The 15,010-nt window shown below is 33.1% G+C and overlaps 2 protein-coding genes across 2 annotated transcripts in view; one reads left to right on the top strand and one right to left on the bottom strand.

Annotated features, from left to right (window-relative positions):
• The window catches only part of LOC126743997 (zinc finger protein 236-like), a 168,516-nt gene that overhangs the window by 10,865 nt on the left and 142,641 nt on the right, over nucleotides 1-15,010 (top strand). The window lies entirely within an intron of this gene.
• LOC126744164 (uncharacterized) lies at nucleotides 4,255-13,097 on the bottom strand. Its single transcript, XM_050451523.1, has 4 exons — nucleotides 12,031-13,097; nucleotides 8,750-11,904; nucleotides 7,751-8,632; nucleotides 4,255-4,436 (listed from the first exon to the last, which is right to left on the bottom strand). Exons 1-4 carry the CDS (start codon nucleotides 13,095-13,097, stop codon nucleotides 4,255-4,257), a joined length of 5,286 nt encoding a protein of 1,761 aa, XP_050307480.1.

Here is a 15,010-nt window from a genome sequence, read left to right as displayed (position 1 = left end):
GAAGCAATCTCTGTATCAATTTACACATTTCTATCTTTAGTAATCTATGAGTTATGGTAATTTTTTTAATATTTCACTTGAAAAAAAGGTCACTTTCTAAAAAAAAATAATTTCTCATAAACTATTTTTTTTTTTTTAAAACTCTCCAATAGGTGTCTTTTAATCATTTAATAGTGGTTTTTAAGTTATGGTAATTTTTTGGATTTTTCACTTGAAAAAAATTCACTTTCTACAAAAAAAAAATTATTTCTCAAAAACTATTTTTTTTTAAAACCCTAAAATATTTTCAAATTTTTCTAATATAGGTGTCTAATAAAATTAAATGAGGAATATGTGTACAAATTTTTAAAACCGTATTTTGAGTGGTTTTTAAGTTATGGTAATTTTTTGGATTTTTCACTTGAAAAAAAGTCACTTTCTAAAAAAAAATTATTTCTCATAAACTAAATTTTTTTTCAAAAAACCCTGAAATAGGTGTCTAATGAAATTAAATAAATAATATGTGTACAAATTTTCAAAACCCTATTTTAAGTGGTTTTTGAGTTACGATCATTTTTTGGATTTTTCACTTAAAAAAAAATCACTTTTTACAAAAAACAAATTATTTCTCAAAAACATAATTTTTTTTCAAAAAACGCTGAAATAGGTATCTAATAAAATTAATTGAGTAATCTGTGTATTTTTCAAATTTATATTTTAGTTTTTGAGTTATGGGCATTTTGTGGTCATTTTTATAAAAAAAAATAAACTTTTTAACAAAAGTTCAAATTTTTTAGCGCCTTGTAAATTAATTAAAATGTCGAATTGGAATGAGAGAATTTTTTATTTGAGGAAATTTCAATTAATTTTCTCAACTCCTTGTACATTATTGAATTATTTTGCATATATAGGAAATAAATGAAATATCATACGACTCCCAATAAATGAAAATTTAACTATCTAAAACATTTTCGTGGTACATAATAAAAATGAGAGAGGCATTTAACTGCCTGGACAAAATTAGCGAAGGGTTCAATTACCTGGAAAAAATGGGAAAACTCCTTTAAATTTATTCTGGAACACTATGTATTCATAGAAAATACATAAATGGAATCTTACAGGACTTCCAATAAATCCACCAAAGTTATATATAAAAAAAAAATCTTTAACTCTCTGGAAAAAATTAAAAACTCCTTTAAATTTATTCTGGCACACTATGTAAATATATTAAGCAAATTTAATATAGTAGGATTCCCAATGAATTAAAACTTAATTACCTAGAAGAATTTGAAAGATTGAGGGATTTTTCAGTAGATAATAAATATGAGAGCGACATTTAAACTAACTGCTTGGACAAAATTAAAAGAAGATTCAACTACCTAGAAAAAGGCTTTAAATTTATAATAGAGACTGAAAAACTCTTTAACTACCTGAATTACAAACGTAAAAATAAGTCAATTTGATATGAGATTAAAGGAAATTCGACCAGTTCAGTTTTTGAGAAAAAAATTCCAAAAAACACTTCTTTAGTAAGTAAATAAATTAAAGTTTCTCTGTTTGTTAAAAAGTGCGATTTTTTCAACTAAAAACCACCGAAAACACAGTGAAATGATGCGCAAAAGGTGATTGAAACTCGACGTTTCTAAACTGATGTTCACCCTCATTGACCAAATGTCTTGACATTAAACAATATTACCTCTGAGGCCAATAAATATAATAATAATTATATTATTGGCCTTATATAATAATTCAACCTTGTACATAAATAAATTAACATAAATTTTTGCACCTAATTGTTTTATGGTCGAACGTAATGTGTGTGTGTTCTTCAGATGGGTACTTCTTGTTATTACGTTCGCTTACCAATTCCGGAGAACCCCGATTACGTATTCTAATTTGTTTATTAATGAGAACAATAAATTAATTTAATTAAAGATCATTTGCAATGCAACAATGAAGATTCGAATGAAGTCATAAAATATCTATTTAAATCGCTTCTTATCATATGAATATGGTCTTTTGGGTAGAAACAGTTATAAACTGAATATATTTTGCATATTTCTTATCTTGCCGGTACGTATGGGTATTTCCTGTCAGTTAAAGAGTGGCGTTTATTTGTAAATTTTATATTCGCATACGAAATTATGATAATATGGTGATAAGTGGGTTGGAAAACCAAGAAGAGTGACTAGACTAGGTGCTGATATTAAAGAAAACTTATTTATTCCAAAAATGCCGTTTGTTGGACACTATAACAAGAGGATGAATGTATAGAATTATATGGAAGGAACCCATAAGTTCCCTTAGTTTTTCCACAATTGTCCTCCAAAGTTTAGGGTTCTTTTTTTATCTTTGGGTAATACATTAAGTACCTCAAGTCACGGACATTTTTCAGCAAATCTTATTTTATTTTTTGAAATCCAACTATACCCTAGTGCTGACTATAATGTCCCAATAGTCGGTTGAATTTTCCTAAAGTGTAGTAAGTTTGTGTAGCTGTTTTTCGAAAAATTGTTATGAGGACAGTTTGCTTTACTTTTTCACTTTTTTTCATCCTATGAAATATCTAATAAGCATTGCTTTTTAGGACCTACTTTTAAAAAAACTAATAGACCAATTTTTAATGATTTATTTTATTTGCTAATTTATTCCTATTGGCATATTTTATAAGTTAGAAAGTAGTCTAGGGTATATCGATCACTGCTTGAGAATCCTTAGGAGTTGTAGGCTGGTGGTGCGACCCTCTTCATCGATTTGTACTGTAATAGCTAAAAAGACACAGGGGTGAGAGTGACAAGGAAAAGTATACAGGGTGTTTTAAAATTCACTACATATATTTTAAGGGCGTATTCCTGAGGTCAAAATAAGAATTTTTTTTTCCTATAAACATGGGTCCTAAAATGCACCCCCTTCAAGCTACAGCCATCGCAAGAAGGGTAAAAAAAATCGATTTTTTAAAACTGTGTCTACAGTTTTGCATCAAATTTAACTTTTGAAATTTGGAATACCCCCGTTATTTTAGGAGGTCTATTTACTCTTTATCTTAGAAAAGGCGTAAAATAATGTTAAGGAGTAAATTGAGGGGCCATTTTGACGGCCAAAATTTTATCTACGTATACATTTTTTTTAAATTAAGCTACACCAGAATATGGGCCATACAAAAATCTAGATGTTATATCTCTTGCATATTTTTGATAATACGAATAGTTTTTGAGAAAATCACCTATTAATAAAAGGCTACCAATAACGTAATAATTAAAATTTAAACAGATAATATTGCTGTGACTATTTGTTTTAGGACATTTTTTAAGCGACACGACATTTAACAATAAATAGGTAGACTGGTTTCGCTATTGTTGAAACTTTGTTATTGAGGTTTTTTCAATAAATTGATGAACAATTATCTACGTTAAAGAATGACGGTTTAAAAAAATACAAAAATTTATTTAACATTTAATAATATAATAATTAATTATTTTTTAAATAAACAATAAACTTCTGAGAAACAAATATTTTTTTTTATAAAAAGTGCTCGAAATGCGCACCCCCCGCTGAAATACAAGCCTCCATTCGTCTTCACATAGATTGTCTTACTCGCTCTAAAATTCCGGGAGTATTTCTTACTGTTTCAAAGGCATCAATAATTATTTCCCTTAGGACCTCGAGCGAAGGCATTTGACCGATTATAGACGACGCTTTTTACATATCCCCAGAAAAAAAATCCAGAGGATTACAGTCCGGGGAGCGTGGAGGCCATGGTATTGGGCCTGCTCTACCAATTCATCTCTCAGGAAACACAAAGTTCAAATAGTCACGCACTGTTATACGGAAATGAGGGAGGGCACCGTCATGCATAAACCACATGTTCGCTCGCACATTTAAAGGTACATTGTCTAGTAAACCATTTAAATGGTGCTGTAGAAAGTCTAAATAAGCGTCGCCAACTAAAATTCTAGGAAAAAAGAAAGGACCAATTAACTCATCTCCCACTAAACCTGCCCATACATTAAGGCTAAAGTGCTCCTGGTGGTGAGATTGCCTGATTTCGTGCGGATTCTCTGCTGCCCAAACATGCACATTGTGAAAATTCACCACCCCTTCCCGCGAAAAATGAGCTTCGTCTGTAAATAAAATACTTGATAAAAAATTATTATCTCTCGCGCATCTCTGAAGTAACCACCTTGCAAACTGTAAGCGCCTTGGGAAATCTTGAGGTAGCAAAGCTTGAACTCTTTGAATATGGTATGGATACAAGCTATTTTCGTGCAAAACCCATCAGACAGTTGCATGAGAAACATCCAAATTCCGAGCTATTTGTCGGGTGCTTAGGCCAGGATCGTCGTCGATGGCATTCAAAATTTGCTCCTCTGCCACTGGGTTTCGTGCTTGTTGCGGTCTGCCTGCATTGTTCCTGGGGGTCCGAAAACTACCGTATTCCCTAAGATGCCGATGTGACTCTGAAAATGTTCGTACATTCGGGAGTCGGCGATTAGGAAACCTTAACACTGATACAATCTTTGAGCTTCATACGCGTTACCATCAGCAAGACCATAAACAAAATGGATGTCTGCAAGATGTTCGAATGAATAGCGTTCATTTTCCATTTTTGCAATGTTAGCATTTAGAAATAAAACATGGGAATAAAAACTTCACTTTAAGTCTAAAACGGGAAGTATACTACTGGAATTAGTCAACAATGACAGTAAATTTATTTTACACCAAATGTCAAGCAAGTTAAAAAATGTCTAAAACAAATACTCACAGCCTATTACTAAAACCTCAAAAATAAAAATGTCAACAATTGCGAAACACAGCCTACTTCCTAAATTTTTTCTTTGATTTTTAATTTACGATATTGCTATCCTTTTATTCACCGGCGATTTTCTCAAAAACTAATAGTCGTATGAAAAAAATGCGAGAGATCAAAAATTTAGATTTTTGTATGGTCTATTTTTCGGTGTAGTTTAATTTTTAAAAAAATGTATGTACACATAAAATTTTGGCCGTCAAAAGTGTGCACCCCCTCATTAAAATTTGTTTTACGCCTTTTCTAAGATAAAGAGTCAATAGACCGCCTAAAATAACGGGGGTGTTCCAAATTTCGTTAAATTTGATGTAGACACAGTTTTAAAAAAATCGATTTTTTTTACACTTCTTGCGATGGCTGTAACTTGAAGGGGGTGCATTTTAGGACCCATGTTTATAGGAAAAAAAGTCTTATTTTGACCACAGGAATACGCCCTTAAAATATATGTGGTGAATTTTGAAACACCCTGTAAATATTTACCCTAAAGTCTGCTTCGTAAAAAATATGTTTTTTTTTCATGACATCGTGATAGAAAAAATTAAGTTTTCCAGGTACTTCATTTTTTTAAGCATTTTTCAGGATATTAAAGTCATTTTGGTTTTTCAGGTATTTAAAATCATTTTTTCAATGTTTTCAAATTATTTAAAAAAAAAGTCAGACATTCGCAGTAATTTTTTCTAGACAAATGAATTCATGGTTTATTCCTTCCATTAAGGGTAAATTTTCTGCCTAAAACATATAAAGGAATTTAATTTAATTTTTTTTGAACCGAATTAAAGGAACTTTTTATTTATTCAGGATTGCTGCACTAACTTCTATTTTCCAGACATATGCCAAATTTTAGGGAATTTCTTATAGGCATGTTCCTACAGGAGTCTTTTCGACATGGGTCACTGGTTCAATCATCCCTCATTATTTTATTATTTAATTTTTTTTCCGGGTATCTTAATTCATTAAGTCCTATTGCCTCCATATACAGGGTGCTTTAAATTCGACCCTCAACATGGGGTTCTTAATGAGAAATTTTGAAAAATGGATTTTATTTTTTCTGAGATTATTTCTTATGCGATTTTAAAATAATTTGCACTTTTGTTTTGTCACTTTTTTCGTGCTACGTGATGGTGTTTTTAAAATTTTTAATAAGACGTTTCGTCTTTTGCCAACCATCATCCACTCTGTTTTTCCTTATGGCCATATTGAATGTTTACATTTTTAACAATGTATCACAAGTAATATTTATTTTTTGTAAAAAGACTAAATTTGCCGCAGTAGGCTGTGATAAACTGACAAGTAAATTTTAATAAATAAATTTTAAATATTTTTCTGTTTTGTTGGTATTCTATGACAAACTGGCAGTTATTTTATTAAAAATTTATGATTTATTACTATATATAAAATTTATTATAAAGGTAAAATGGATCGATGAAAGTACATTTAGAAACTGTGGCATTTTTAACAGAAATATTAAATGCATTTTGAGCAAAAAACCCTTACAATTTCAGGAAATTATTATTATTTCAAAAAATTGATTTTTAATTAAAATAAGTTTTTCTTTTCAGTTTTTGAAGTAAATTTTAACATTTTCCAGATTTTCGGAGCATTCTTATATTATTTCAGGCATTTGGAATAAATTTAGGGTCGTTTTCTACGTGTTTTAACTATTTTAAATGATATTCCTTTTAATTTTAATGTTTAATGTTATAAGGGTAAGTTTTTGTTTCCAATTTTTAATTCCAAAAATTTCGAAATTTAAAAATAAATTTTTTATATATTTTTCGAATATCCTTTCAATATTCCAGGCATTTGGAATAAAATATCATTTTATTCCTAGAATATAGATTAGGGTTTCTTAAAAAACCTACCTATACCTGCTCGAGCAACGGCTACTGCATTGACGAGCCCTTCGATGACATAGGTCCAGTTCAATAAATTACACAGTTGTGATTTACGATTACATAAGGGTTTATTGTACCTTTTGGTTAGTAATAATTAACAGGTATAGACTAATGAACGATTTACAATGTTGAAGTTAGTTATTTACCAGGGTTTACAATATTAGTTGACGTTACCAGCCTTCCAGAATCACAAGATCAATAGCAGGAACTTAGCAGGAACCAGGAACGGCATTAGCACTAACGTCACCTTGGTTTGTGCAGCTATTGACAACCACTGTTGCACTCACAACGTTGCACTCACTTTCAGTTCAGTTTTCCACCTTTACGCACACTTATTCACTATAGACCTTTTTACATAACTTAAACTACTTTATCGTAACAATTAGGTATACATATATGAACTTTAGACAAATACTTAAACGGAAGAGAGTGAGAGAGAGAGGAATTGCTTGCGCCAACTTGCTCTTGACTAACTTATTTTCTCGGTACTTTAAGCTTTGTGAATTCCTTCTTCACTGGTGAGAGAAACCTTGTGTTTCGAGGGCGCGAGAGTAGGTACTTCTTTTTGCGGTGACTGAGTGAATACTGATTTTTTCTCATGGGACTCGGGGTGAAATGTTGGGTAAAAAATGTGGGATGCACGTGTGTCATGGGGCCAACACTTAAGTGAACTTAAGGAGAAAAATGGATTTTTAAGTGCACTTAAGCTAAACTGGTAACAAAGGCATTTCTTAAAAAGTAGGTAAAAACACATGTTGGGATTTGGGAGAAAGTTCAGGCAAAAATTATTTACTTGAGAAAAAAGGTATTATTCGTTTGACAACCATAAACTTCGATTCCATAAAATCATAAAATAAAATAAATTGTTAAAATTAACTTTTAACATACTCCCCCCTTTTGAAGGCTTTGCCTTCAACAAACATTATACATTATAACTTATAGACAAAACTTATCAAGAAATACTATGGTTAAACTAACTTACTATCAGATTTGGGCAACGGGCATAATTTGGTTATATTTCTAGTAAATATTCCATTTTTAGTCCTAATTTTTACCAAGCGTATTTTACCATCTCTATTAGGTAAAGTGTCTACTACTCTGGCCAACGGCCAATCAAGAGGTTTGGTGTTCTCATCTTTAAGAAGAACAAGGTCATTTGTTTCAATATTGGGGACTGGGGACATCCATTTAGGCCTATTCTGAAGATTGTTGAGATACTCTTTGGTCCATCTAGTCCAAAAGAATTGTTGAATCTGACTTAACCTTTGCCAACGATCTAAGCGGTTTTCAGGAATTGACGAGACATTGGGCTCAGGGTACGAAACGAGAGGACTTCCAACTAAAAAATGTCCAGGGGTAAGACAAGTTAAGTCCAGTGGATCAGCTGATAGGGGAAGAAGTGGCCTGGAGTTTAAAATAGCCTCAATTTGTGCTAAAATAGTGGAAAAATCTTCAAAGGTTAAATTCTGGTTTCCAATTAATCTTCGTAAGTGATGTTTAGTACTTTTTATAGCTGCCTCCCAAAGACCACCCCAGTGAGGAGAGAAAGGAGGTATAAATTGCCACTGTATTTCATGGCATGAGAAAAATGCAGTCAATTGCTCTTGTGTCTGTTGTGACTTAAGCGTGTCATAAACTTCTTTAATTTGATTGCTGGCACCAGAGAAATTTGTACCATTGTCACTAAAAATTGTTGCCGGGCATCCACGTCTTGAAATAAAACGTTTAAAGCATGCTAAAAATGCTTGTGAAGAGAGACTTGATACTAGCTCCAAATGAACAGCTTTAGTGACCATGCATACAAATAAAGCGATATACGCCTTTTCAATTTTGGCGCGTCGAAGAGATGACGATTTAATAATAAATGGTCCTCCAAAATCGACACCTGTTGTTAAAAACGGTCTAGAAGGGACAACTCTGGATTTAGGGAGATCTGCCATAATTTGTTCTCCTGTTTTAAGCTTAAATTTATAGCATTGTAAACAGTTTATAGAGATCTTTTTTATTTCTCTTAATCCATTTAGCGGCCAGTATTTAAGACGAATATTTGACAATATCGTTTGAGGACCAGCATGTCCTAACCTAATGTGTTCTTTTTTTAGCAAGAGTCCAACAACATGGTTTTTTGAGGGCAATAAAATTGGAAATTTTTGATCAAATGATATGGGTGCTTGGGATAATCTGCCTCCAACCCTTATGAGATTGGAGGTATCGATAAAGGGGTTTAACCTAAGGACTTGCTTATTTGAAATTTTTCTTTCTTCTGACTTTAGTTCACTGATTTCCTTTGAAAACGTTTGGTGTTGAACTTGCTTTACTATAAAAATTTCTGCAGCCTTTAATTCAGTTACAGCTAAAGCACCATAAAATTTTTTACCATTACCTTTACAATTATTTACAAATCTATGTATAAATGCAATAGTTCGTTGCAATCGCGAGAAGTTAGAAAACCGATTAAAAAGTGTTATCCAGAAATCTTCGGAGTTAACAAGCAAGACCGTTTTTGCTTTTCTTGCTTCTTCTTCAGTGGAGCAAGGTCCCTTTTCATACATTTTTAAATTTAAATTCGGGTCCAGTAAGAACTTTGGGCCGTTCCACCAAAGCGTAGAGGTGAGAATCTGGTCTGCGGTAAATCCGCGAGAAAGATGATCAGCTGGATTATCCGCAGTTGGAATATGACGCCATTTGCAGTCTTGGGATAAAACCTGAATTTGAGAAATGCGGTTTGCTACAAACACATTGAAACGAGAAGGGTGGGCATTTAACCAAGCAAGTACAATCTCAGAGTCAGTCCAAAGATTAATGTTGTCAACTGAAAATCTTTCTTTTAATATGGAACACACACGAGTGACTAAATTGGAAAGTAAAAGTGCTCCACAGAGTTCCATGCGGGGAATTGTAATTTCTCTTATCGGGGCTACTCTACTTTTGGCAGTAATAAGTTGACAAGAGACATTTTTGTTAGGATAAAGGGCTCTTATATACACACACGCACCATATGCCTTCCTGCTGGCATCTGAAAATCCATGGATTTGAAGTGAACTGGGATTATTATTAGCTAGGAAAAAACGTGGAATTTTTAAACACATTAGTTGGGGAAGCTCTTTAATAAAGGTGGTCCATTGGGTTAAAATGGGTTCTTTCAGGGGTTCATCCCAATTAATTTTTTCTTTCCAAATGTTTTGCATAATTAATTTAGCATTTACAACAATGGGAGCTATGAATCCTAAGGGGTCGTACATTTGCGCAATTTTAGATAAAACTATACGTTTAGTAATTATGCTTTCGGACCTAGTGTCAGGTAAAGAGATAAAAAACTCATCTGAGTCGGGATTCCAGCCTACACCAAGGACTTTATTTGAAATTCCCTCGGTTTCTATGGTGAAACTTTCTTGGGACCCATTATCACAAGTTTTGGACAAAAATAAATTGCTATTTGAACACCATTTATGTAAGTGAAAATTTCCAATATTGCAAAGTTCCAACAGCTGCCTATGTAATTCTACCAAATTTTCATAGGTATCTTGCCCACAGAGAACATCGTCCACGTAACATTGAGATAAAATAGCTTGAGACGCAAGAGGATAATCGTCTTTATGAATAATGGCAAGTTCATTCAGGGTGCGTGTAGCCAGATAGGGGGCACAGTTCGTGCCATAAGTGACGGTGAGTAATTCAATGCATTGCATTGGCTGAGAGGGATGGTCGCGCCATAAAATATTTTGCAGGTAAGTTTGATTTGGGTTAACGCGCACCTGTCTATACATTTTTTCGATATCAGAAGTGAGAGCGAATTTAAAACTTCGAAACCTAAGTAAAATATCAAACAGTTCAGGTTGAACTGTATATCCTTTATGCATTACGTCATTGAGTGATAGCCCAGAAGACGTTTTCATAGATCCGTCAAACACTACACGAAGTTTAGTGCTTGTACTGTCCTCACGAATTACACAGTGGTGAGGCAGAAAGTATCGATTGTTGTGATTTTCAGTTTTAAGGGAAAGGGGAATAATTCGTGCATGATTGAGTGAGATACATTCACCGATAAATTTTTTGTATTCAAGAAAAAGGTCAGGAGATTTTTGAAAACGCTTTTCTAAGTGGTGAAACCTTTTCTTGGCTAATGAATATGACTCTCCTAGCGGATGTGACTCTTGGGGCCTTTTAAGGGGTAAGTCGACTTGAAAATGACCATCTTTAAATACCGTGGTATTTTGAAAATTCTGTTCAACCATAGAATCTTCAGGGGATAGGGGTTTTTCGTGAGTGGGCGAGACATCTTCTAGTAACCAAAATTTCTCAATTAATGAGTCCAGTGAGCAATCTGAATTTAATGATTTCACTAAAAAGCAATTCTTAGAATTTGCCAAAGGGGTTTTGTGAACGAGAGCTTGGGAGGGGATTAATCCTGAAAGAATGTGGCCAAAGTAGGTACCTACCAACGTTAAAGAGTCTTTGTTAACCTTGGTGTATTCGCCTGAAAGAATGTGGTAGTATACATCTGCTCCCAACAATAAATCTATTGTAGAAGGCGTATCAAAGTAGGGGTCTGCAAGCGGTGTATTATTGGGAAGGTTCAACATAAATTTGTTGACTTTAAAGTGAGGGGATTTTTCTGTGATTTTGTCTAATACACAGCAGTTAACATTCAGGAAGTAATCGTGATTGTGACAGGAATGAATTCTCAGGGAAATTGCGTGATTAGAGTGCTTAATTTTGCCGCCAATACCAGAGATTTGTATTGGCTGCGTCTTAGGAGAGAGATCAAGTCTTTGAACCAGCGATTGGGTTACTATTGATATAGTACTCCCGGGATCTAATATTGCCTTTGCAATAATAAAATGACCATTCTTGTCGGGTATTTGAATCAATGAAGTACCTAATAAAACTTCATTATCTTCAGTGGCGAAAACTGACAAAGTCACAGGTTTATTAGCGTGAGGGCGATTCGAGTTCATTTCATTGCTTGTGCTTGGGATTTGTGGTTCTTGAGTCTGAGAGGAGCTTTGGCTTGAACCTTGATTCCGAGAATGGGAGCTATTTATGAGAAGCGAATTTCTGTTAAAATTTTGAGATCGTTCATTTTGGGTTTGAGGATTTGGCCTCCAATGTGAATTTCTGCTTTGCAAGGGCTGTGCTGCATCATCCATTGGATGCAAAAGAGAATGGTGTTTCATATGACAAATCTGGCACCTCTGAGATGTACAGTTTTTTACTTGATGCCTTGAACCGAGACAATTAAAACATAAATTATTATGATTAACAAAATCCTGTTTCTGTTTTAAACTAAGATCTTTAAATTTAAAACAAGTATAAATTTTGTGATCAGGGTGCTCACAAAAGGGACACCTTTGTCCTGCAACAAAATGTGAGCGAGAGTTTTGAGGAGAGTTTTGAGGTATGACTTGGTTGCCTTGGCGTTGCCCACCATGAGCATAGTGTGAAATTTTTTTAACAAAGGGAGTGTTGTGTTGAGAAGAACGTCCATGGGAATAATTTTTAGTTGAAGGGCTTTCAGAGAGATCTTCTAACACCGAACAACGCTTTTCTAAAAAGCTTAGAAATTCTTCAAGCTTAGGGACCACATGTGAGGAAGAGCGCATTTGAGAACCTCTCTCGGATATATATGCCTTTCTTGTGCCAAAGTCTAATTTTTGAGAAAAAATATAAATTAAAATTAAATCCCAGTGGTCTACTGGAATGTTTTGATTTTTCAGTGAATCAAAGTTCTGTTTTATGCAAACTATAAATTCCCTAAGTGTGTGTGAGGATACCTTATTTAGGATAGGAATGTCAACTAAATTTTTAATATGGGCAAAAATAATTGATAATTGATTATCATATCTTTGTCTAAGGGTATTTAGGGCAATTTGGAGGTTGTCAGTGGTCAATTGTAAATTATCGACCAAATTTAGGGGTTCATCTCTTAAATAAGATTTTAAATAAATTAATCTTTGAATATCAGAGAGAGATTGATTATCTAGAATAAGGGTAGAGAAAAGTTGAAAAAAGGCATTCCATTTAGTGATGTCTCCGTTAAATGGAGGTATGCTAATTTGGGGCAAACTAACATTTGGGGAATGAGAGTGTTGGGGAACTATATGTCTTACTTGAGTTGGCGCTTGCGGGGAAAGTTCTAAAATTTTACGTTGCATTTTAGCAACACACGTTAAGTATTTGTCTTCTACATCATCCTTGTCTACTTTACTTATATCTAAAACTACAATTTGTTTTTCTACCTCTTCAAAATCTTTAAAAGCGTGGGTTAACATACTTTCACGTACCTGAATTTCTAAAAAGTCATGTATACTATCATTATTTTCTAAAAACCAATTAACAATTCGTGTTACTTTAGCCTTTAAATATCCGCGATTTTTAACCAACGCTTCTACTGATATTTCTATTCCTTCAGTCATTTTACTTTTTAGTTTTAGGCTTACAGAATAAACACAAAAAATTACGAGACAACCAGATGCTTATTTTTTGGGAATAGATTTTCTTTAAATTTAAACAATAATTGTTAAGAGAAAATAAACTAATTACCAATAAACAATTTAAAAGAAAAAGTAAAAAGTGAGTTGCTACTTATTTCCAAATAACAATTATAACAAGTAACAAGTGAAAATAACAAAATAACAAGGGACAAATAACTAAAAGGTTTGTTAGTAAGTAATTAACTAAAATACTGTTTACTCGAAGGACCACCGACACATATGTCGGAACCAATTATATACTTTTTACACAAAAAGTATGTTTTGTTTTTGCTTAGATGAATCGTAAAATCACAACTTGGGAAGATCCGGCTCGAAGGACCATGAATATAGATTAGGGTTTCTTAAAAAACCTACCTATACCTGCTCGAGCAACGGCTACTGCATTGACGAGCCCTTCGATGACATAGGTCCAGTTCAATAAATTACACAGTTGTGATTTACGATTACATAAGGGTTTATTGTACCTTTTGGTTAGTAATAATTAACAGGTATAGACTAATGAACGATTTACAATGTTGAAGTTAGTTATTTACCAGGGTTTACAATATTAGTTGACGTTACCAGCCTTCCAGAATCACAAGATCAATAGCAGGAACTTAGCAGGAACCAGGAACGGCATTAGCACTAACGTCACCTTGGTTTGTGCAGCTATTGACAACCACTGTTGCACTCACAACGTTGCACTCACTTTCAGTTCAGTTTTCCACCTTTACGCACACTTATTCACTATAGACCTTTTTACATAACTTAAACTACTTTATCGTAACAATTAGGTATACATATATGAACTTTAGACAAATACTTAAACGGAAGAGAGTGAGAGAGAGAGGAATTGCTTGCGCCAACTTGCTCTTGACTAACTTATTTTCTCGGTACTTTAAGCTTTGTGAATTCCTTCTTCACTGGTGAGAGAAACCTTGTGTTTCGAGGGCGCGAGAGTAGGTACTTCTTTTTGCGGTGACTGAGTGAATACTGATTTTTTCTCATGGGACTCGGGGTGAAATGTTGGGTAAAAAATGTGGGATGCACGTGTGTCATGGGGCCAACACTTAAGTGAACTTAAGGAGAAAAATGGATTTTTAAGTGCACTTAAGCTAAACTGGTAACAAAGGCATTTCTTAAAAAGTAGGTAAAAACACATGTTGGGATTTGGGAGAAAGTTCAGGCAAAAATTATTTACTTGAGAAAAAAGGTATTATTCGTTTGACAACCATAAACTTCGATTCCATAAAATCATAAAATAAAATAAATTGTTAAAATTAACTTTTAACACCTAGACCTTTAGGTCATTTGCCACGCCTTCCAAATAATTTAGCCTTAAATGTTAATGCGCCAAAATAATTTTGTTTTCAATTTTTAATTCCAGAGTTTTTGGAAGTTTAACATTTTCCAGATTTTTTAGTAGTTTTATGATATTCTAGATATTTGGATAAAATATTATTTTATTCAAGGATTTTGGGTCAATTACCACATCTTCCAAGTATTTTGAATAATTTATCTATTAATTTTAGTGTGCCAAAATAATTTTGTTTTCAATTTTTAATTCCAGATTTTTTGGAAGTTTTAATATTTTCCAGATTTTTTAAGTTTTTTATGATATTCCAGACATTTGGATAAAATCTTGTTTTATTCCAGGACTTTGGGTGAATTATCACATCAAGTATTTTTAATAATTTACCTTTTAATTCTAATGTCCCAAAATAATTTTGTTTTTAACTTTTAATTCCAGAATTTTTGGAAGTTTTAATATTTTCCAGATTTTTTGAATATTTTTATGATATTCCAGACATTTGGCTAAAATCTTGTTTTATTCCAGGACTTTGGGTCAATTATCA

The sequence above is a fragment of the Anthonomus grandis genome, chromosome 13 (assembly GCF_022605725.1).
Source record: "Anthonomus grandis grandis chromosome 13, icAntGran1.3, whole genome shotgun sequence".
NCBI classification, from domain to species: Eukaryota; Metazoa; Arthropoda; class Insecta; order Coleoptera; family Curculionidae; genus Anthonomus; species Anthonomus grandis.
The sequence above is the reverse complement of the archived record's forward strand: the minus strand, read 5'-3'. Positions and strand labels throughout refer to the sequence as shown.